The 22,207-nt window shown below is 45.7% G+C and overlaps 1 protein-coding gene across 3 annotated transcripts in view; it reads left to right on the top strand.

Moving 5' to 3' along the window:
- The window catches only part of LANCL1 (LanC like glutathione S-transferase 1), a 531,190-nt gene that overhangs the window by 469,636 nt on the left and 39,347 nt on the right, over window positions 1-22,207 (top strand). For 2 of the 3 annotated variants that reach the window (XM_078680580.1, XM_078680581.1), the window contains one exon: window positions 5,608-5,680. The exons of the other annotated variant lie outside the window; for it this stretch is intronic. In XM_078680580.1, the coding sequence (XP_078536706.1) occupies window positions 5,608-5,680 (73 nt within the window). The remainder of the gene's footprint in view (window positions 1-5,607; window positions 5,681-22,207) is intronic. 3 annotated transcript variants of the gene reach the window in all.

Raw genomic sequence — 22,207 nt, 5'->3', positions numbered from 1 at the left:
AGGACAAAATTGAAGATTCTCCTTCACGCACAATTGAGTATGATCTCATTAACCATGGAGACTTAGCAGCAGAGATATATAGTAGATGATATTTTCACAACAGAGTTCTGTGCCAGACCATCCCTGTTGGATAGAATGTTTAGTTTTTGGGGCCATCAGATCGCTTTGCAGCAGCAACCAGCAAGAAATATAGATTCTTTGCAAACATGAAATGGTATCGAGTATCAGTGGGATGCGTCTTCAATTCCATGGTACAAGACCATTACATAATCCTACCACTTCTGCTTCTCCCAGCAAACTCAAGGAGAAGCCTTGTTGCATTATCATGATGGCTCAATGTGTTCTACAAAATATTGGTTCTCAGAACTTCTCCATATCTTGGAGGTCCTGTGCAACCCACTGGGCAAATAACTGGATCTCTTGGCAAGGAATGTTTGGCAGATACATTACCAAGGCCCAGTGTCTCTTAAACTATCATCCTGGTTCCAGGGCACCTGGAATTTTCCAACTTAGACATTACTTCTGACTGCTGGCAGATACTGTCTCAAGGATTAGCGACTTGGACTACTAAAACAACTAAATGGAAGACATTTTGCATCTAATGTATGTCGAACATTGGGCCTGGTTTCTGTGATACCTCATCAATTTCTGACCTATCTTTTTCACGTGTGCGAGGAACACGGCTATGGCGTGCAGTCGGACGATGGAAGCAATAAGCAAGCACCTCTAGTGACACATACAAGACGAAGAGGGAGAGAGCGTTTATTAGAAGAATTGGAGTGCAGTTATTTTTCACTCTTCGTGTGACTCGTAAATGAGATTACACTCTCGAGTGTTTTGGCTACCCCAAAGAAGGCCAATGTTGGCAGGAATATTGTTCCTATACAAGAGGTGCCCACATGTACGAGGTTAGAGGTTCTGTATATATAAAATTGGTTATCGGAAGCCCTAGTTCTGATGAGGCCCGCAAGTTGATGGGCTGAAACGCATGACAATATAATGGAAGACACCCAATAAATTTAAAAACATAAATAGGTGCATCAGCAGTTGTAAAAACATAATGAGAAAACCGTTTACCTTGAATACTGCTTGTGAAGGGAGATCTTACGTTTAAGGAATGCTCAGTTGAAATCTATGGTAGAGCATCCGCTTTGATTGATATGGGCTATGACAAACAACAAGTGAAGCTATAACTTTGAGTTTCTATCATAAGTCACGGTGTAAATAAGCTGTATATATATATATGGTTATTGTGATAAATGTTTGTACATGTATGTAAATGTTTGTGTATATATATGTAAATGTTATATATGTTCGGAATGAAAAACAGATATAGTAAGAAAAAGCAAAGTGAGAATAAAACATACACTTGCTAAACAGTGAATATTTGTGTTGAGGCAATATTTGGTGAGTGAGAAACCACAAGATTATTTCCAATAGAATTAATGAGCTGGGAGAGGTAATTGAAATATCTGTCCGACCTATTTTTTGTTTGATTTTTCCCGAGGCATTATTTTGTTTATGTATATTCCTATCTTTTTCACCTGGCCCAGTCGGACAGCCAGCAGGCTTCCATTTAAGTACATTTTTCACCCATTTTAAGTTTCTGACAGAGTAGATTCAAAGTAAGCCCTACCTTTTCTCCTGCAGCATCATCTAATAATAATCTTCGAGGGACTGTTTTGGCTTTCCGGACTGTGCATTGCCTTCCTGGTTGGAAAATGAAGAATATCCTAGGCCAGTTCATGAAAACCCACTTGAACCCATTTACAGGGCAGACATAACGTATCTTTCTCTTGGTGCTCACCTGTGCCAGAAAACCAAGCAAAATACTAACATTTACATAAAAACATCTGTTTGAAAAACCTGTAGGGTTATTCTGCATGCCATTCTATGTTTAATCCAAAAGTGCCATCTGACTTCCATCCTAATGAATCAATTGTTCTTGATCTGTGTTTTTTCAGAACCCTGCAAATGCTGTAAAGCGGGTTCTGCTCTCTCTGGACAATTGCAGGTACCTCAGATTTTATATCAAAGGGGCTACATACTTCTTCAGAATGACAGACAAAGTATGTGTCACATGTAGACTGTCTCTTAATAGAGGATTCCGTGATAATTAGTAACATCTTCCATTCTATGCCAGGCAAAAACAGTCAGCGCTCTAAAAGAGGTGTGACGATGACAGCAGTGCTCAATTCATGGGTGCCCTTGATAGACCTCTACAGAGCAACCACTTGGAGCTGCTGTCATCCATGCGCATAACACTGCTGATTTCATTTGAAAGCAATAAGAGTCAGAAGCCGAACTAGTGGCCCTCTGGCACTTATTTCAACTAGGTGACCCCCTTCATGAAATGCTTGTGTGCATGTTACACTCAGCACACCTGCATGTGCCCTTTATGCCTTGCTTGACCCTGGTGCGCATTAGTTCTAAACGTAACACCACAGTCTCATTGCATAGGCTCATAGTAGTGAAGATCTGGGTCTAGAAGATGCAACTCTGCTATGGTTAAATTCCGGGATTTGACAATAGCACTGTAATAATATATGACTGAATCCACACCTATTCTTAGAGAAGAAACACATTATTTACAAGTAACTACGGTTCTCTGGTAATGGTATCTTTCACACGAAGCCCTCCCTTCTCATTGAGGCTCATCTCTTTCATGTATCCATCACACTTCTCCATGAAATCTGAGGCAGAGTTGCCAGGAGAATGCAGTGCAGTTCAGCCTGTCTCCTCCATGTGGTGTATATATGTTGCAATTTTCTTTGGACCTACGTGAAGCAAGGTGGCTGTTGTAGAAAGACACAATTGTACACATGGTGGCAAAGAGGTAGAAGTGCCACATACAAAGGAGGAAGATGCCACAACTGTCTCATGGGTCTTGCCAGATTCTGGGTGCTTGCTTTATTATGTAGGACCTGCCCAGCTGCTAAACTGGTACTTCAAAAGAGATCTTTCATGAATCAGCAGTGCTCCTGAACCACGGTTATCTACTACTTGCAGGCTCTTTCCTTTGTACTTCATGCATCCTTGCTCACCTCTGCATCATGGAATACAATTCTTATCCTCGTCATCTTTATCTGGGGTTACAGTGTTTGCATGTTTGTAAAACTGAAAAGAGGTGAAAAACCGCCTTGTGATCTGATCTAGGCGAAAGAAAAACAATAAGAAACTGTATCAGCAAGTAATATTTTGCTTCATGGAGGAACCAGGAAAGCTACATTACCATTAACATTTTGATTTGATAATTGCTTGACAACATTGACATTTTGATTTGAAGATTGCTTGAGAACATAATGGTTGGTGACCTTATTGAGAACATTGTTCAAGACAATTTACCATCAGCAGTCTAAGGGAAGAGTGACTGAGAACTGTTACAAATGTGTAGGTTCTCAGTCTGAAAATACCATTTTCTTTGGAGTTCATTGAGTGAAGATAATTTCAAGGCCTAACTATAAAATAATTTTAACCTTTGTAATTTCAGTAAAGTTAGAAGGTTTTTGTTGTTGTTGACATAATCGAAGATACCATCACTACTAAATATTACTTCCAGACTTCTAGACTACTACCAGACCTAACTATAACATTACTTTAACCTGTGGGGTTTTCTGATAATTGCTGTTTGTTTTTTAACATACAATAATCTCTTATTATCTTACGTAATTACATCACTTTAACCTTTGTTTTTTCCAGTGAATTTCTCTTTTTTTTTTGCTCCTATTTACCAACTTCCTGACTCAACCATTTGACTATGTGCAGTACGAGGCTGGATGCAAGGTCGCGACACAGAGCTTAGCCCAACTTCCCTGCACACAGCCTGCCCTACAGCGGGTCCTGGGGCTCCACAAGAGAGGCTGTGCAGGGTCCTCCAGTTCCTCACAAAACAAGAGCCTCGCCGGTAGCCTGAGAATAATTTTTTATTTTAACTTCCCTGGAAAAGGGGCAGGGGGTTAGGGTATCCCTACCCTGCCTCCTTATGTCTAATATTTAAAACAAACTATGGATACTGGACCAAGTCCGGGGAGCCTCAAATGGCCACCTTTAAATTTCTGTTGATGTTGCAGCGAGCATATCAGACCACTCCTTCCGAGAGATGGAGACGGCTGAACGCTCTTTTTTTTCCGTTATCACAGGAATCTCGCAGGACCAACCGTTCAAATATCACTTACTTTTTAATCTTAATTTCTCAAAAATCGCTAAACGGATGCACACTTTCTGAGTAAAGATCTAGCTTTTTGCATATTTGGGGTAACTCTATTCAGCTGTTTTTTTCTGTATCGCTGTTTAAAATTCCTATGGAAAATTCCATAGAGAAAATGCATTTGGGGGCCCCCCAGGTTTCTAAGCCCCGCTTCTCGAATCATCCCGAAACTGACATTTTTTGGGGAAAGTTTTATGAAGATTCGTCAAATGGTGGCAGTTATTAGCAAATCAAAAACACTCTTCATGTGACAATTTCAATCTAACTATAACGACATTGTGACAACTGCCACAGTGTGTTTTTATATATATATATACATATATATATTAATATATATATATATGTATGGAAAGATACAGAAAAAGTCATAAAACCTGTTGTTCATAGGTGCTCTGGATTGCTATGCGTGGAACAAACTATTTAGTGTTTACGGAAGTTAATTTTCCTTTCTTGAAGATGTAGTAATTGTACCCTTCGTTCATCATCTTGTGTCTGGGTATTATCATTATATTCAAAAACAGTCTGTCAGATTACCCTATAGGCACAAGAAAATAGTGATTTAGATCTGTTGGCAGGTTATCTGTTCGAAGGTAACCTGCCTACTTCCAAATGTTGAATTAACTTATTTCAGTATTTTTCTATTGAGTCTACTGCCTGGCTAAACTCGTTTCCTCAGCTTTATGTTTTAAAAGGAATAATTAAAAGGGGCTTTAGAGAGAATTTTTAGTTTTGAGCTTATATTTCAGTTGCTATGGAGCACCTTTAAGCATTATTATATTGTACAAACGTTATTTTCCTTTACGTGTCTTGTGATCCCACGCACACAGTTAACCTATGTTTAGGAATTTATTAAAATGTCAATGGTGGACTGCAAGGATTAGAAATATGTAACTAATTCGGAAATAAAGAAAATGGCATCTCTGATTACAGCATGTTCCTTGGTAATGGTGCAGTAACAAACAGTCACCTTTGTGGTATGAGCTTTTCCCCTTATTTCTGTGGTGGTATATTGAATGACTACACATATTGTCATTTCAAACATATTCCCAATCAGAGTATTGTTTGTACTGTAAAAAAAGACAATTAAGAATACTTTCACCTCTCCTCACAAAATATTAAATGGTATATTTAAATGGTACAGATGTTCTATATTGTAACTATTTGCCTCGGAGTATATAATGCTTTATCCATATAGTTTATTATTATTCTCTACTGTTTTTTTATTGTTGTACTACATTTTTTTTATTGTTGTACTACATTTTTTATGATGTTGTATACTCCAATATGCAAGCCTATTCTCTACTTCTATTAAACTATTTAAATAAAGATTCCTTAAAACAAAAAAATAAAAAGCTTTCACTTGCCCCTTATTTGTTCTGACCCATTTCTACTCCATTCAGTTTGCAGACTGGTGCATGGATTATGGAGAGCATGGCTGCAGAACCCCGGACACTCCATTCTCTCTGTTCGAAGGTAACCTGCCTACTTCCAAATGTTCAAACCGTTCTAGCGCATCCTTGTTTGTGTATCCCCGCCTAAATGTAAGTTAGATGGGAACTTTATGCAGCAGGGGTGATTTGAACAACTACAGTAGAATTGTTATCTGGATTCTAACCCAGGAAACATTGTTGGAAAAGATGAAGGTATCGGATAAAGGTGCAAGAAACAGGTGGCTCCAGAAAAAAAGTAAGGGACAGTTGTGAAGTGGGAGCGTGGGAGCATGGCTGCTGAACCCCCCGGAAGCTCCATTCGCACTGTTCAAAGGTATCCTGCCTCTTCCAAGATCTTTTCCCCATTCTAGCATGTCCTTGTTTGTGCATCCTTGCCTATATATAAGTTAGGCAGGAACTCTAAGCAGCAGGGGTGATCGGGTAGACTTATAGCTGCAGATTCATTACCTTTGAATTTCCCAGGTGTCAGGCTGGATCGGGAAACTTTTGTGTGAGCAGTACCTCCGCGCGTGCCTTCGGGTGGCTCCATTTGGCTCCACGTGACGTCGGTGTCGTTGGCATCGGTTATGACGTCACAGTAATGTAATGTAATGGAGTTTTATAGAGCGCACTTCTGCCCTGAGGCCTCGTAGCGCTTAGGACGGGAGAGGAGAGGCGACTGTCAGAAAGTACGCGTTAATGAAAAAGAAGGGTCTTCTATGTAGGCGCCACCCAGGGGAGTGGACCTATGTTATTTTCTTTCCATGCCAGTTAAGCGCTAAATAGGGAGAAGAGCTACCCCTCTGTCTCTTTTTGACAGGCTTTTTTGACCTTTTGTCAAGCGGAAAAAAAATTGCATGTCGAGATATGCCTTCTAGAAAGACAGGGTTTAAACCGTGTGGCACCTTTCGCTGTGTCGGTAACCGACCCCTAACTTGTGCGTCTCTGGTGTCTCGAGCGCAACCACGACTCGAAGTCGTACTCGGACTGTCAGGCCAAAGCGCCGAAGGCCTTTGTGGGAATGAGCTTTGAAGCTCCTTGCATCCCGGCAGTCGACACCAGCCAGCAAGACTCCGCGGAGATCCCGGTCCGGATTGAAGAAGAGGAGGTCACAGAACTACCCCAGAGCCCCAAGTCCTCTTCCTCCCACTTGAGGTCTTCGGGACACTTGGGTAAGAGGCACAGGAAAAAGAAGAGGTCTAAGCAAACTTTATCTTCACCTTGGCTGTCGTCCCTTGATGACGAGGTAAGGAGCACCAAAGCTCTAGGCACAGTTCTGCGGAGCCGAAGCCAGGGTCTACTTCACACCGCCCCCCATTTATGGGAGCCAGAGAGACCACTGCTCAGATGAAGGAATTCTACGAGGCTATTCGCCACGTATTTGACTGAGCCAACCCCTCGGGTGACCCTTCGGGCCCGCAGGGTTGGAAGGGGCCCTATCGGATTCGACACTGTCTGCCCTGGCTATGGCGCCGTTAGGGCCCCATGGATCTGATCCCAGATCCGGGGCAACGCTGGTCGTACCAATGCAACCTTCTCCAGTGTCAGACCTGATGTCTGTGCCTTCGGCGCAGCCGCTGCCCACCGGTGGTGCCAGCCTCATCCTTATTCCCACCCACTCGGAGTCGGATAGGCGACACTTGAGATTAAATGGACTGGTATGAGGAACTTGGGGAAGCCGGTGGACTGCACACATCCCCAGATTCTGACATGCTCTCTCCTCCACCTATGGCTAAGGAAGAGGGGGCTTCTTATGCCATGGTGGTAAGGAGGGCAGCAGAGGTCCTTGGAATGGAGTTGCCCTCCGTGCGTGTCAGGACTAATCTCCTGACCGAAGTGCTTCAGCCTGGGGCTTCCACCTCCGAACTCCTATTCCACCTCTGAACTCTATTACCCTTTAATGAAGCACTGACTGATACCCTTTAATGAAGTGGCGCTTTCTCCAAACACGAGCGGTATTAGGCTTAAGACTCGTTTTTTATGCTTATAAACTTTGTGTCTGCTTTTTAAATCTGCGTCTGCTTTTTAAATCGTTGCACTTTACAGTTGCTATTTGCACGAAGGGAGCTGTGTTATAGCTCCGGGGGATTGGCAATTCATGTAACGGGATTGACTTGAGACTCAGGTTAGCGCTCTAGGCTCCAGACGTTGGCACGCACGCTCGGCCTCAAAAAGGGCAGATGACATGACCGCGCAGCAGCGCTTTCTTCAAACTCGAGCAGTATTAGGCTTAAGACTTGTTTTTTTATGCTTTTAAACTGTGTGTCTGCTTTTTAAATCTGTGTCTGCTTTTTAAATCGATGTACTTTACAATTGCTATTTGCACGAAGGGAGCTGTGTTATAGCTCCGGGGGGTTGTCAATTCATGTTACGGGATTGACTTGAGACTCGGGTTAGCGCTCTAGGCTCCAGATGCTGGCACGCACACTCGGCCTCAAAAAGGGCTGATGACATGCCCGCCATAGGCAAGCAGGTCCACGCCCTATCGGGACCAGGGGCCAGGATCCCTGCTGGTTCGAAAAGGGAAAGGCATATCTACACCGCTGATCAGCTTAGCCACTATAGAGGAGAGATGAGAAGTAAGTGCACTCATTTCATGATGCCTGATAGCACTACTAATCACTGCCTCCACTGTTCTTTTAAATTCTGCCCTGCTCCCGAACCGCCCATAGTTACTCCAGTCAAAAAAGCTCTCAAAATGTTCTTACTTAATTGCCGGTCAATGTCAAAACACTCAACAGAAATTCACTTACTACTGGAAGAAGATAGCTCTGATGTGCTATTTCTAACAGAAACAAGGCTGATTGGAGAGGCTGACCCTGTCATTGTTCAAGCTCTCCCCCCTGGTTTCTGCGATTCAGAGGCCGGGATCTAGGCAAAGGAGGCGGAATAGCCATTATCTATAAAAGTGAATTTAATTGCCGCACCACCACAAACCCTCTAACCGATTAAGAAAGTATCTACTTCGCCATCGGTACATCATATGTTTGTACTCTTTCAGGGATCCTAGTTTATCGGCCCCCTTGGCCTTGTAAGGATCTCCCTGACATTGCAGCTAATTTTGCTAGTACTCTTCCCAATTTTACCCTTCTAGGGAATTTCAATCTTCAATTTGATGACACTTTACTTCCAACCATTTATGAACTGGTAGATGGGTTGGGGGCGTTTCAACTTTCTCAGACAGTTGGCGGTCCCACCCACTCCAAAGGTCACCTGCTCAATCCCATCTTTTCAAATATTCAGAATCTTATGGTCAGGGATCCCATCCCAGTGCCCTGGTCAGTCCATTTCTTAATTCCGTTAACTTGGGCATTGCAAGATGCTATTATCCCTGCTGGGAGAACCTACAGACAGGCCCGCACTTGGTCTACACTTCCAAAGGCGTCTTGGGTGACAATTCTGGAAAACACCAATCCAACATCCAACGTAAATCCTGTTATTGTAAATGATTAATTTACTAAATTGTTTAAGCCCTCACTTGATACTGTTCTCCCAAAAAGTTGGACTCACAAAAAAGCAGAAGTCAATCAAAATCCTTGGTATTCGCCCAAACTTCGGACGCTCAAACAATCCTGTAAAAAATTGGAAAGAAACTGGAGAAAGGATTTCTCAGCTCTCAACAAAGCTAAATATAGAGAGGCGATAAAAACTTATAAATCAGAAATAAAATCTGCTCAAGCTCTCAATTACAACGAGAGAATTATATTGGATGCAAATTCCCCATGCAAAATGTTTCGTATTGCAAAATCTCACCTTACATTCTCCCCACCTCCCTTCGCCTCTGACGATATTTCTCTGTGTTGCAACCAAATAGCTGAATTTTTCGTGACAAAATACTAAGCATTTATACATCCTTTATTAATACTACAACCCAACAAACGATAACAGCTATGAACAACATAACCCAAAACGAAGAATGTCTGCTGGAGGAAATTCCCCTCCCTCGATCTGAGGGATTCTCAGCCAACTAAAATCTGGATCCCCCACAGATCCTCCCCCTCCCACTATTTTATATAACGTTATTCAAACAGTTTCTCCAGTGATTCTGGATGTTACCAATGCCTCACTCATGACAGGACTTGTGCCCCCTCTCTGGAAACAGGCAGTGGTCAGAGCACTTTTGAAAAAACCTAATCTAGACCCTGACGTGTGGGCAAATTACCATCCCATCTCATTACTGCCAGGAATTAGTAAAATGGCTGAAAAGCATGTAAATTCTGCTCTCTCAACTTTTTGGGAGAATAATAACCGTCTCCATCCCTCACAGACAGGGGCTTTTGCAAGTGTTTTATCACATTAGAATAATGTGCAAGCTGTTTTAACAAGTCGACAACGTTTCGATCCGTTTAAAACAATAATAGGATCATCATCAGGACAGATTTAATACAAGCATGAATTTTAGTGCCTCTTATGTTAGTACGAGCGGGATCGCGGGACCAAGAATGGCTCAGAGGAAGGCTGGATGTGCTTCAGGTCTGGACCTGGAATTAGTACCATGGAAGGGTCATGGTGTCGATGCAGCAGCTACCAATTTGAAAGGGGTGTGATTGAGGTCTTGGTGGCGATGCACTAGTAGACCAGATATTGAAGTTCAGGGTCCGGAGCTCGGTGGCTGGGATGTAGGTCGTCCTAAAATTCCGGCTTGTATTAAATCCATCCTGATGATGATCCTAGTATTGTTTTAAAAGGATCGCAACGTCGTTGACTTGTTAAAACAGCTTGCACATTATTCTAATGTGATAAAAACAAATGCAATAGCTGTGGTCTCTGAGCTTGTCTTAACTATTTGCATTTTTTACAAGCTATTTTTGTCTTGCCTGAAATGTTTTCATCTAAATGTATTTGTTTTGTGTTTTTGTAGGACGCAGGATTGTGTCCCACTTTTGTGTTGTGTTCTTATTTGTTTTACATTGATCATTCATTAAATTGACTGTCCGGCTGGACAGCATCAACATAGCACTAATTCTAATCTATATTAATCACAGCCCTATTTTTTTTTTTTAAAGGATCACTGTTTTCTTATGCTGACACCCAAGATCCTTATTTACCTTGCCGGTTCCCTTGTTTGGTTTGAAATATACTGGATTCAAGTAAGCCTGGCTGATGTGGGGTGATACCCCAAAACTGGTTCTAGGATGCTTGTTTCCGGTCCAGGAAGGACCTGGCTTGGGAGTTTGGGCTGGGATGTTCCCATGAGGAGCAGGGTTAAGACTGATTTGCATATAGCTGGGTCCAAACTGGGGTGGCATAGTGAGCAAAAGAAAGATGGATTACACCCAGATCTCTTGGCTGGCGGTGAGTGGTTGAAACGTTTTGGCACTCTGTCCATCTTCTTATTGTACTATGTTCGCCATAAGGGGCCAAGGGTATGCCAAGACGTGGGTCCCATGCTCGCTGTGCCACTGAATTCAAGCTAGCCTTGCTGATATGGAGATTCCCTGAAACTGGTTCCAGGATGCTTGTTTCCAGTCCATCGAGGGCCTGGCAGTTCGGTCTGGACCTTTCACATGAGGAGCAGAAGACTGATTTGCAGATGGCTTGGTCTAAATTGGGGTAGCATAGTGAGCAAAAGAACGATGGATTAAACCCAGATCTCTTGACTAAGGTGAGTGTTTGAAAGGTTTCAGCACTCCGTCCATCATCTTGTATTCTTTCTTTGGTAAATCAAACAACACAAGAAGTGTTTGCCAGGAGGTAAAGTGATCTCCCAGCACATTATGAACTCCTGATTTAAAAACTCCAGAAGCCAGAGATGTTGCAAACATAGGGAGGCTTTATACTATCATTCACAAAATAGTCTGCCTGTTTGTATTAAGGCAGGAAAAGTAATTCCCAGGACAAATAATACAGCAGAGACTTTTAGATCAGTGTGTGCAGAAAGAAAGCAAAATTGCATACAAATCTTTCACCAACCAAAGAGGCACACAGAAAGCCTTTTCACAGAGTTCAAGGATCCCTTGTCATCAACAGTAGAGATATTGGTGACCAAGATAACCTCCAGGAAGAGGGTGAGGTGCTGTTATGCTCTCTTCAGATGTTTGGTAGATCCTCTCCCAAACTTAAAAAAACCAGTGACTGTTTTGAGCCCCTTGTACTGTTGAGCAACTTAGGAATTGAGGTAAGGGAATTTCCAAATTCCTTCTGGAATAGGAGGACATCTCTACAGGTCTAGGGAATCAATGAATATTTAAAATTGATACACACTGAAGTTCCTAGCCATGATGCCACTGGTGCAACAGAGCTAGTCAGTCTCACTTATCTCTGTCGCAGCAGGTAGTGACCTTCTTGTGTGAAGAAGACTAAGGTTTAGTCACATTTAAAGAAATGCCTCTTTTGAGCATGGTTAGCCTCCACTTTTTTCCTGGAAAAGGATATATTTCCAAATGGAAGTGCACAAGGTCCCTGCTAACCAGGTCCACTTTGCCAGAACTCCTTCCCTAAACTCTACCTTTTGTTTTCCATTTGATACAACTTCAGTGGCCCTTGTAAGTCATTAGTAGATGGTACTCCTGGTACCTAGGGCATTGGCACTGAAGAGGGTCCCCAAGGGTAGCGGCACAAATTGTGCCACCCTAGGGTCACCACACCAAGGGCAGGCATGCTCCCATTGCGGACTGCTTGCCTTGATGCACACAAAACCGAAGAGACAACATGACACACATCCCTGTATTTCATGCCCACAACCACTACATGAGATATAGGTAAGACACCCCTCTAGCAAGGCTTAGCCCTAATGCATGGTGCACTATATCTCCTGTGAGGGCATATCTGCTAGAGCAGATATGCCCCTGCAATATCCATGTCAATTCTTGGATATTGGAAGTGAACAGGGAAGCCATAAGGAGTACAGTGGCTAGACACTTGTCATTATGAGTTACCAAGCTCCGTGATGGCTTCACTGTATTATGGGATGTTTGGTACCAAATATCTTGTCCTAATAAACCTTCACTGATTCCAGTGACAGATCTATACTACTATAATAAAGGAAGAACTTTCAGCCTTTGAGGCAGGTAAACTCGGGAACCACAGCACCAATCCACACACCCGATACACCGTTGGAATCGTCAGGGTGTGTAGATGGTTATAGGCTATATAATTTTTTTTTTAACCGTGATTTAAAAAATGTACAGTAATAAAAAAAGTAGTCCCTCCAAAGTAGCGCCGGCCGCGACGTGCGTGCTCACATCAGGAGCGCGGGGTGGAGCGGCGTCCAGGAGCGCGACGAGGAGCGGCGGACATGGCGCGGGGGAGTAGCGGTGACGTGAGGAACAGCAGACAGGCCAGCAGCGGTGCGAGCAGCGGACAGGCGGGAGGAGCGGCGGCTGAGGTAAGGGAGCGGCGGACATGGCGCGGGGGAGGAGCAGTGACGTGAGGAGCAGCGGACAGGCCAGCGGCGGTGCGAGCAGCGGACTGGCGGGAGGAGCGGCGGCTCAGGTAAGGGGACCCATGTCGGGGCAGGCGGGGTTCGGGGCAGGCAGGGGTCGGGGCAGGCGGGGGACGGGCCGGGCGGGGGCCCGGGCTGCTGCACAATGTCGGGGCGGGCGGGGGTCGGGGAAGCCTGTTGCACCCGGACAAGGTCGGGACGGGCTGCTAGTTTATTAATAATTGTACTCAGGGGACCCTTGTAGAAGGATCTCCTGAAACCTACCAACTTGCAGTGTGTTTCTCACTGGTCTCCACCAGCCTGCCACCGCTATACGTGTTTCTGGTCCCAAGAGGTGAGATTCTTTGCTCTCAGGGGCCAAAGACAATGTCTGCCCAAGGCGTCTCACTTTCGCCAGGCAGGAACAGTTTGCCAGGGCGGGAAACTTCAAAGGCAATGACGCCTCTGAACTCCGGTCCATGCATGTCCTGCTAGCAGTAGATGGCAACCCTCTTTCCTGACCGTACTTTCGGTGGAAAGACAGGTAGGAAAATGAGGAGAAGGCATCCCTAAGGTGGGGAAGGCAATGTGCCCCTGCCCCCAGCTCTTCCCGAGCTCACATTCCATCTTAAACATGGGGAAAATAGCCTGTCAGGGTCATGCCCACCCCCCAAAAGGGGGTAAGCATTGTAGGAAAGTGGGTTTCTGTTGCAGTAACCCTCCACTTTTGGCCAGATTACTGATGCACTTTTCCTTGGTGTGCCCTGGGTTCCTGCCAATCAGGTTTCCAGGGCCTGTGTTCTTTCCCCAACACTAACCTAATTGGCATCTCTGGACACAGGTCAGTCCCTGGTAAATGGTACTACAGGTACCCAGGGCACTGTGACCAGAGAAGGCCTCTAAGGTCTGCGGCACTTATTGTGCCACCCTTAGAGGTCCTGTACCCTGACACTCACACACTGCCTTTGCAGGCTGTGTGTTTTGGTGCAAAACAAAGTGAAGAGTCTGCATCACGCACACCTCTGTGTGCCCTGCCTACAACCCACTGCCCTGGCATAGGTCAGTCACCCCTCTATCTGGGTGCACTGTACCAGTAGTGAGGGTACAGGTGCATGAGCCTGTACCCCTATAGTGTCTAAATCCCTTCTTAGATATTGTAAGTGCAGTGCTGCCATTAAGAGTATATGGTGCTGGGAGCTTGTCATTACGAACTCCACAGCACCATAATGGCTACACTGAAAACTGAGAAGTTTGGTATCAAACTTCTAAGCATATTAAACCCACACTGATGCCAGAGAGGGATTTAATGAGAAATGCACACAGAGGGCATCTCAGAGATGCCCCCTGAAAACTAACCCACCACTAGTGTGCAGGCTGAGTGGCTGCTTTCAGATGCCACCACCAGACATGTTTCTGGACCCCTTGGTCGAGAGCCTGCTGCTCTCTGGCTTGCCGCCTTTGTGAGCTTCCACAGGCCAATTGCTGCTCTCAGCAACTGGTCCCCACTGGTTCTCACCTCCACTTTGGGCGAGAGAATCAGCAGGAAAAACAAGTGAGGAAGAGAGGTGTGCCCCTCAGGTGGGGAGGCAAACTCTCAGTCCACGCCATCGTGAAGACGGGGGGACTCAGCCAACCAGGGACAGGCACATGTCCCCCTCCCACTGGAGGGTGACCTAATAGGGGGTGTACCCACCCCAGGGAATTGACCCATTGCTCCCTGCCTTTTACCTACCTGTAACGCCCGTAAATCTAGTATTTAGGGGCACCCCTGAACCTTGCTTCCTCAGGTCCAGACAAGAAACAAGAAGAAGATGGACTGAACAGCCGTGCAGCAGCTTTCAAGAGGTAGACGCCGCAACCTCAAAAACCCCAGAGGATCTGCCTACCTTCACCTCCAAAGACTACTTCTCCTGTGAACACAGGATTTGTTCAACTGCAACCTCTGGCAGCAACCAGAAACAGCAAATCCGCCCCACTCTGCGTCCACGGCCCGAGCTCGAGTGGGCAAACACCACGAGGAGGTCACCCCGGCGATCCGAAACTGAGATCTGGCGACCCCTGACCTGACTCAAGCCATCAGCCGACGCCTGCTGCCTAAATCCAGAAGGCCCCTCTAACCAGGACCAGGAGCTGGTAAGAGGATCCGACCCCAAAAGTCACCCCTGCACCCGCCGTCCCACGGCCTTGTGTGCCCAAACCGACGGTGCCTAACCAACCCCTAATTTCCCAACTTACCTCTCGAAGTGGTGGTCGCACTCAGAAGTCTATCGTCTCCCTGCCTGCAGTGCTTTTGCAAACAGGTGGTTCTCCATTGGAAACAACAGGGCATCCAACCTCGAAACAAAACCCTGCACCCGGCCGCCTTAGTGCCGCTAAGGGTGCACCTTTGGTGCTAATTTGTTTCCCAATTTACCCTGAGCTAAAGTCCAGGAGCTTTGCTCCCACAACCCAGGGGCCTGCTTGCCAGCAGCCACAAACCGGAGATCCCCTATCCCCCATTGGATAACATTGGGCCTCAACACTCTGCTTCCGGCTGCCCTAGTGCCGCTGAGGGTGTAACGAGAGTGCATCACTGACCCTCAGGAACCCTTGTTCTAACCCCAGAACCTTAAACCCAAAGACCGATTACCTACCGCAAAACCGATAACCATATTTTCCTCCATAGGATAACATTGACTATTTTTCTGTGAAAAGTTTTTTTAAGTGTTAACTTTTGAAATCTAAAGAAATTCTTTAAAATTGCATACTCTAACAAAAACGATTTTACTTACCTGTTTCCAGGAAATGTCTCAGAGTAGTATCCATGTATACTACTGTTATTAAGCCTAGTAATCTCAAAAGTTACTTACCTGCTATTTTGTTGAAATTCCCATTGAAACCTATGTACTGCATTTAATAAATATTGCCTTTTACTGCATCCACTGTAAATCAAATCAAAGTACATATTCAATTGCAATCCTAAAATTGTATCATCCAAATCGTATTCCAATTGCATCACTACTGTAATGTACTTATTGCTTACCTGCACAAGGCTTGCTTGCTTCTAGAAATAAAATATCTAAAAGAATATTTTTATACAAAAACAATTGGTCTGAAGTACAGTCTTTGAGTGTGTGAATTCATTTGCTGACTGAGTGTGCACAACAAAGGCTTAAAACTGTACTCTGATACTGCCTTACTGCTCAACCACACTACCACAATTAGAGAGTAAGGTTCTGTCCAATGTTACCTCTGCCTTCCTTTGCGTTCCACTGAACTCTGTGCACACTATACCTCATTTTCGTATAGTATATACTACAAGCATTTAGAGAGTGTAGTCATCGTAAAAGTAGATAGCCCATTGTCTACTACCTGGCACTCCCTTTAACACCCCTAAATTTAGTATTTAGGTGCACCCTTGGGCATTGTTCTTTAGATTCAACAGACACAAGAAGACCAAGGACACAGAAGAGCAGCCTACCTCGTGAACAGAAAGCCTGGACTGGATTGTGGTGCAAAACCCTGCCTGCAGCCCAGAGACTGAACATTTGCGGAACACGGTATCGTCCTACCACTGAGAGAGTTCTACAAACCCCAGGGGCCCTACATCACTTCGCCAAATTGCCTAAGAACTCCCTTGGATAGAGGAGCTACTCCCTTGCATCACAGGCACCAAAACTGCAGAGTCCAAACTCTTGACTTTCAGCTCCCCGGCCCCACCAATGCTGCAGCTGCCCAGGAGAAGGTACTGCAGCTCTGACGAATCAACTCGGCCTACTCACCAAATTTGGAGACAGCAGGATCTTCCAGAGCCGAGCAGCACCAACCCTGGAACTGGACGCCATGCAACCCAAAACCGACTACTTGAGTCCAAGCCGGACTCCAACTGCCTGAGGACCAAGCACCCATCGAGGGACGTCCCCAGCCCTGATACCCACTTGCTGAGTGGCCCAACTGACCTGCACCAACCCCTCTGAGGTGTTTACCCCTGACTGCGAGGCGATTTTTATGCACCAGAGCTTGGATCTCGTGTTTGCTCTGCACCCAGCGGCACCGGCCCAGGGAATCTCCTACATCTTGGTGGTTCCCAGGCCCTGGTGACTGTTACACTTGTTTGAGTGCCCCCTGACTTGCCTACAAGTCCCCCAGCGCAGCCTGTTGTAAGTGGCCCACCTTCTTCGTAACTCCCAGCACCCTGCTTCTGGACAAATCTGGCACGCTCCTGAGAAACTGCTGGTAGAACTTTGGACCCTGGTTCCCTAACATTTGAATGCTAGAAGGTGAACCCCTAAGTCCTACTGCATTGTGATTTAGTGCATTCTATGTTTTTCTCCATAGGTTAATATTATGTGTAGCTTATGTGTAGCTGCGCATGACTGTATATTACTTCTACTTAACTTGCTTATTGCTAAAACATATTACATGCTTACCTGTAAGTGAAGTTCTTAATTCAAAATATATATAAAAGGACTTGCAATTTTCTTTAAATCGGTCTCAACTTCATTCTTGAGGGTGTGTTACATTTATTGCATCTGTGAGTACAACAAATGCTTAGCACTACCCTCTGATAAGCCTAACTGCTCGCCCGCACTACTGCAAAATAGAGCATTAATACTTTCTACTTTTGCCGCTGTAAACCAATAAGGGACTCTCTGACCTCTCTGCACAGTGTACCCTGTTGTGGTGCACTATTTAGAGAGGTGAGTTTCCCACAAGAACATACTAAGTTTATGTCTGAGAGTTATTGTGTTTCAGAGATATATCATCAAATATATCGAAGGGGCATTCATGTCATGGTTTCTATTGCTCAAATATTTTCTTCCATTGAGTAAGGCATTTGTACAATTGATCTTAATCTGGATGACTTCTGTTATGCTCCAAGAAGTCGTTCACAGGTGTTGTTTCTGAAGGTCCAATTGGACTCAATCAGTTCAAAGTCTTCCTGTTAGGCTTCAAGTTGGCTTTGAGAGTCTTTGTAAGCACATGGAGTAGTGCCCACTCATCTCGGATTCAGTTTGTTTGTTTAGCTTTATCTGTATGGGGTAATACTTATCTAAGTTAGGTTTAAAACTTCTGAGGGAGCTCTACATTCCTTACAGATAATTATGTCCCTTGTTCTTTGTCTCTTCCCTTCAGTGCACGGGAAGAAAACTGCTGTAACCCCATCAACAATGATCTAAGAAATGACATGGGGCGTGTTCTCACCGAGCAGCAAAATGGCTGCTCTGTAGGCGAAATCAGCTGATCGAGTTAGGAATCCTTCTTTGAAGCGCATCCAGTGGTACAAGTGGGCGGGATCGGCAAGACACGGCGTGCCCCTACTTCTAAAAATTATTTCAGTCCGTTCCCCTACTTCTTACTTTCAAAACAGCATCCCGGGACGGCAAGAATAGTCTGACTTAAAAACGAGAACTTTTTTTTTCCAGCTTCCAGGGGCTGCTCGCACTTCTCTGTTGAACTCCATAGGCTGCAGCAGCCCCTCCCTGAGCTCTCACAGACTGAGGGCAGGCCATTGTCATTCCGATTGAGGCTGATTATCCCCTTTCGAATGACAATGCCGCCCGCCCTCTGCCTTTAGCATATCAAGTGCCAGTGAGATCAGGGTTGGTGATTACAGAGGAGCTTTCCCCAGACAGACTACTGTGGGGAACTTGACACCTTGTGTAATTTGTCAATGTTGTACACAGAGTGAACTGGGCAGGAGCAGTGACCGGACAGAAGAGGTGACAGGAAAGGAGAGGTACTGGGGCAGGAGAGGTGACCGGGCAGGAGAAGTAACAGGTAGGAGAAGTGACAGGGCAGGAGAAGTGACAGGGCAGGAGAAGTGACAGACAGGAGAAGTGACAGGGCAGGAGAAGTGACAGGGCAGGAGAAGTGACTGACAGGAGAAGTGACCGGCAGGAGAAGTAACGGATAGGAGAAGTGACGGGGCAGGAGAGTTGCCGTGTCAGGAGCAGTGACGGGACAAGAGAGGTGATAGGAGAGGAGAGCGGTGAACGGACAGGAGCAGTGAATGGGGCAGGAGTAGTGAACAGGGCAGAAGCATTGAACGGGGCAGAAGTGGCGGGGCAGGAGCAGTGAACGGGGCAGGAGCGGTGAACAGGGCAGGAGCGGTGAACAGGGCAGGAGCGGTGAACAGGGCAGGAGCGGTGAACAGGGCAGGAGGAGTGAACAGGGCAGGAGGGGTGAACAGGGCAGGAGGGGTGAACAGGGCAGGAGCGGTGATCAGGGCAGGAGCGGTGAACAGGGCAGGAGCGGTGAACAGGGCAGGAGCGGTAAACAGGGCAGGAGCGGTGAACAGGGCAGGAGCGGTGAACAGGGCAGGAGCGGTGAACAGGGCAGGAGAAGTGACGGGCCAGGAGAATTGACGGGCCAGGAGAAGGGAGGGGGTAGGGAAATAAACGAAGCAGGAGTGTTGATCGAGCATGAACAGGAGTGCTGACTGGACAGGAGCAATGAAAGGGCAGGAGCAGGTGTTTCCCAGGGCGACTGGAAGGGTAGGGGGCCAGTTTAGTTTGGGGAGGCCGGTTTTGTACAAGTGCAGGAGTTTTAAAAACACTGCAAAGTTCTTTGTATATTCAGCAGGTTTCGGTCAACAATACAAGTGCCAAGATAACTTTGGGGATCAATGTACCTGCTGGAGAGAGATGGGAGCATGTTTTGTCAAGTGGCTGTTTTACAAATCTAAGGTAGCGCAGAGGGGTTATATGCCTGCTGCAAAGAACATGTACCATGCATATCAAAGAGCAATATGTTATGTGCATAGTTCAGTGGGTACTGCTTTGTGTTCACTTCCCAAATGAAAGGACACTTGAATACATATGGCCTGGCAGTTCGGGCTGGACTGTTCACATTGGGCGCAGGATCAAGACTGATTTGCATACGGCTGGGTCCACACTGGAATGGAATGGTGAGCAAAAACCGATGCATTTAAGCCCACATCTCTGTACTGGGGTGAATGTATGACATTGTTCTGCATTCTGTCCATCAATTGTTCTTTTTGCATTTGTCACCCCGAGTGGGACAGATATGCTCAGACATGAGTCCCGTGCTCTCCATGCCACCGGAATCAAGCTATCCTGGCTGATGAGGGCTGAAAGCCCGAAACTGGTCCTAGGATGCTTGTTTCCGGTCCAGGGAGGACCTGGCCTGGCAGTTTGGGCTGGACTGTTCCCATTGGGTGCAGGATCAAGACTGATTTGCATATGTCTGGGTCGAAACTGGAATGGCATGGTGAGCAAAGAAACAATGGATTTAGGCCCAGATCTCTGTACTGGGGTGAATGTATGACATTGTTCTGCATTCTGTCCACCAGTTGTTCTTTTTGCTATATTATTATCGAGCAGCTAGCTGGCTGACATGAATATGAAGGAGCCTTTGTGGGTTTCCGTGAGTCTAGATTCTCCTGAAGAGTCCCTTTCTCTTCTGAGCCCTGCTTAACACATGTGTACAGGAGGAGCCCTGTATTCATGACCTCAATGTCTGAGACAAAAAATAATCATGGATTTCTGAACAATGAGAGTAAAAGCATTAAGGTAACATGTTGTTCCGGCTTATTTTTCACACGCTTTACATAAACCTGTATTCCCTATGAGTGTTTGCTTTTTCCTGAATTAAACCTCAAATAAACATGTTTATCCATTGTTTTAATTAAATAACGTTATTAGCTGTAACTGGTCAGTGAAATGCTAAATGTACAAAAAATTGGTATGTTTTGCTATTTCTATCCACACCCCTGGCTCCGCCCACTGATTCAATCTTCGGTTATTCCCGCCCCCTGATTCTCCACCCACAGTTCCCCTAATTTTTTTTCCCACTTCAACCACTGAGCGCATCCAGGGCTTCCCTGGCAGCAGCAACACCAGAGGTCCCGGCAAGCTGTGGCAGGACCAAGCGGACCTTGATTCTTAAGCGCACAAGCACGCAACGCCAGAAGGTGGCTGCGGCCTACCCAGAGTGACACCTGTGCCCGAGCTGCGCCCGACTTGTGGAGCCAGGCGAATCCGCATATTCTCGGCGCGGACTATTGGACCAACCACTGCAACTGGAATCGATTTTCCGTACTGGTCATCCGGTCGTGCCGCCCGCACCGCGGCAGTCTGGGGAAACGAGCAGCGGGGATGGGCGGTACGGGAACAGCACTCTGAATGACTTCCCCCGCTGTCGACATCATGAAGTAACCAGCGCCAGCCCTTGATCATCATCGCGGTGGCCCCCCTACATGCGGCGACTGCTCTCTGAGATTGGCCGGTTTCCTGCGCCCCCCGCAGTGGAGCCCCAGAGATCTAAGTAAGAGGTGTCTTCTATTGGAAGACGGGCCCACATGCCAACTGTGTAATGCCCAATGAATAATGCTTCATCTAGTTGCCTTGCTGTTGACATGGAGATGCGCTGTCACATCTAACGCAGGAGGGGGGATCGGATTGGGGTTTGAACGTGGATGCACACAATTCACATCACACGGTGCACAGTCAGGCTAACCACTAAAGTTGTGCAGCAATGGCTAGTGTCGGTCACTAATCTCCCACACATCCTCTCAGACCACACCCTGGTACAATTAATCATTCAACTTCCCCACACTCTCCCCAGTGCATTCTCGTGGCGACAACGACAGGGTGCCCTCCGAGACTTGGGGGTAGATGTATCAAGCTTTTTTCTTGTCGCAAACGCTGCGATTCGCAAAATAGTAGCGTTTGCGACAAGAAAAACGGGAAATGAGATGTATCGTGCATAAAGTTTGATAAACAAAAAAATGATAATCCCTTTGCACTCAGATAATCACAAGTTCTTGAAAAATAATCCTGTTAAGGTTGGCGCTACATGTGACGCACGGTGCCCTACCGTGCCTTAAAAATTATGAAACATATATGTGGAGGTGGAAATCCTCACACGAAAAACATGCGCTCTGTAATACTGGAAACTTCTAGGTTTCTTCTCTTCTTAGTAAAGGATTTTTTTTTTACATAATTCAATGAGATTTAGTCTTTGATTCGTCTTGTATTTATTTCATAAGCATATTGGTTTCTTATTGAAGTTCATAAGAAAATCTTCATTCTGTATTTACTAGTTTTACACTTAATCCGATGCCCAATGCATTTCGGGTCGATAAGAATGACCCTTCCTCAGGGGCCTGAAAATGGACATAATACAGGACCTTAGCACACACTGTTAGATGAAACAACTCGTGTTAACATGCACATTGGTGAATGATGGAAAAATGAAAACAAT

The sequence above is a fragment of the Lissotriton helveticus genome, chromosome 3_1, assembly GCF_964261635.1.
Source record: "Lissotriton helveticus chromosome 3_1, aLisHel1.1, whole genome shotgun sequence".
NCBI lineage: Eukaryota > Metazoa > Chordata > Amphibia > Caudata > Salamandridae > Lissotriton > Lissotriton helveticus.
This window is presented reverse-complemented; position numbering and strand designations above follow the sequence as displayed.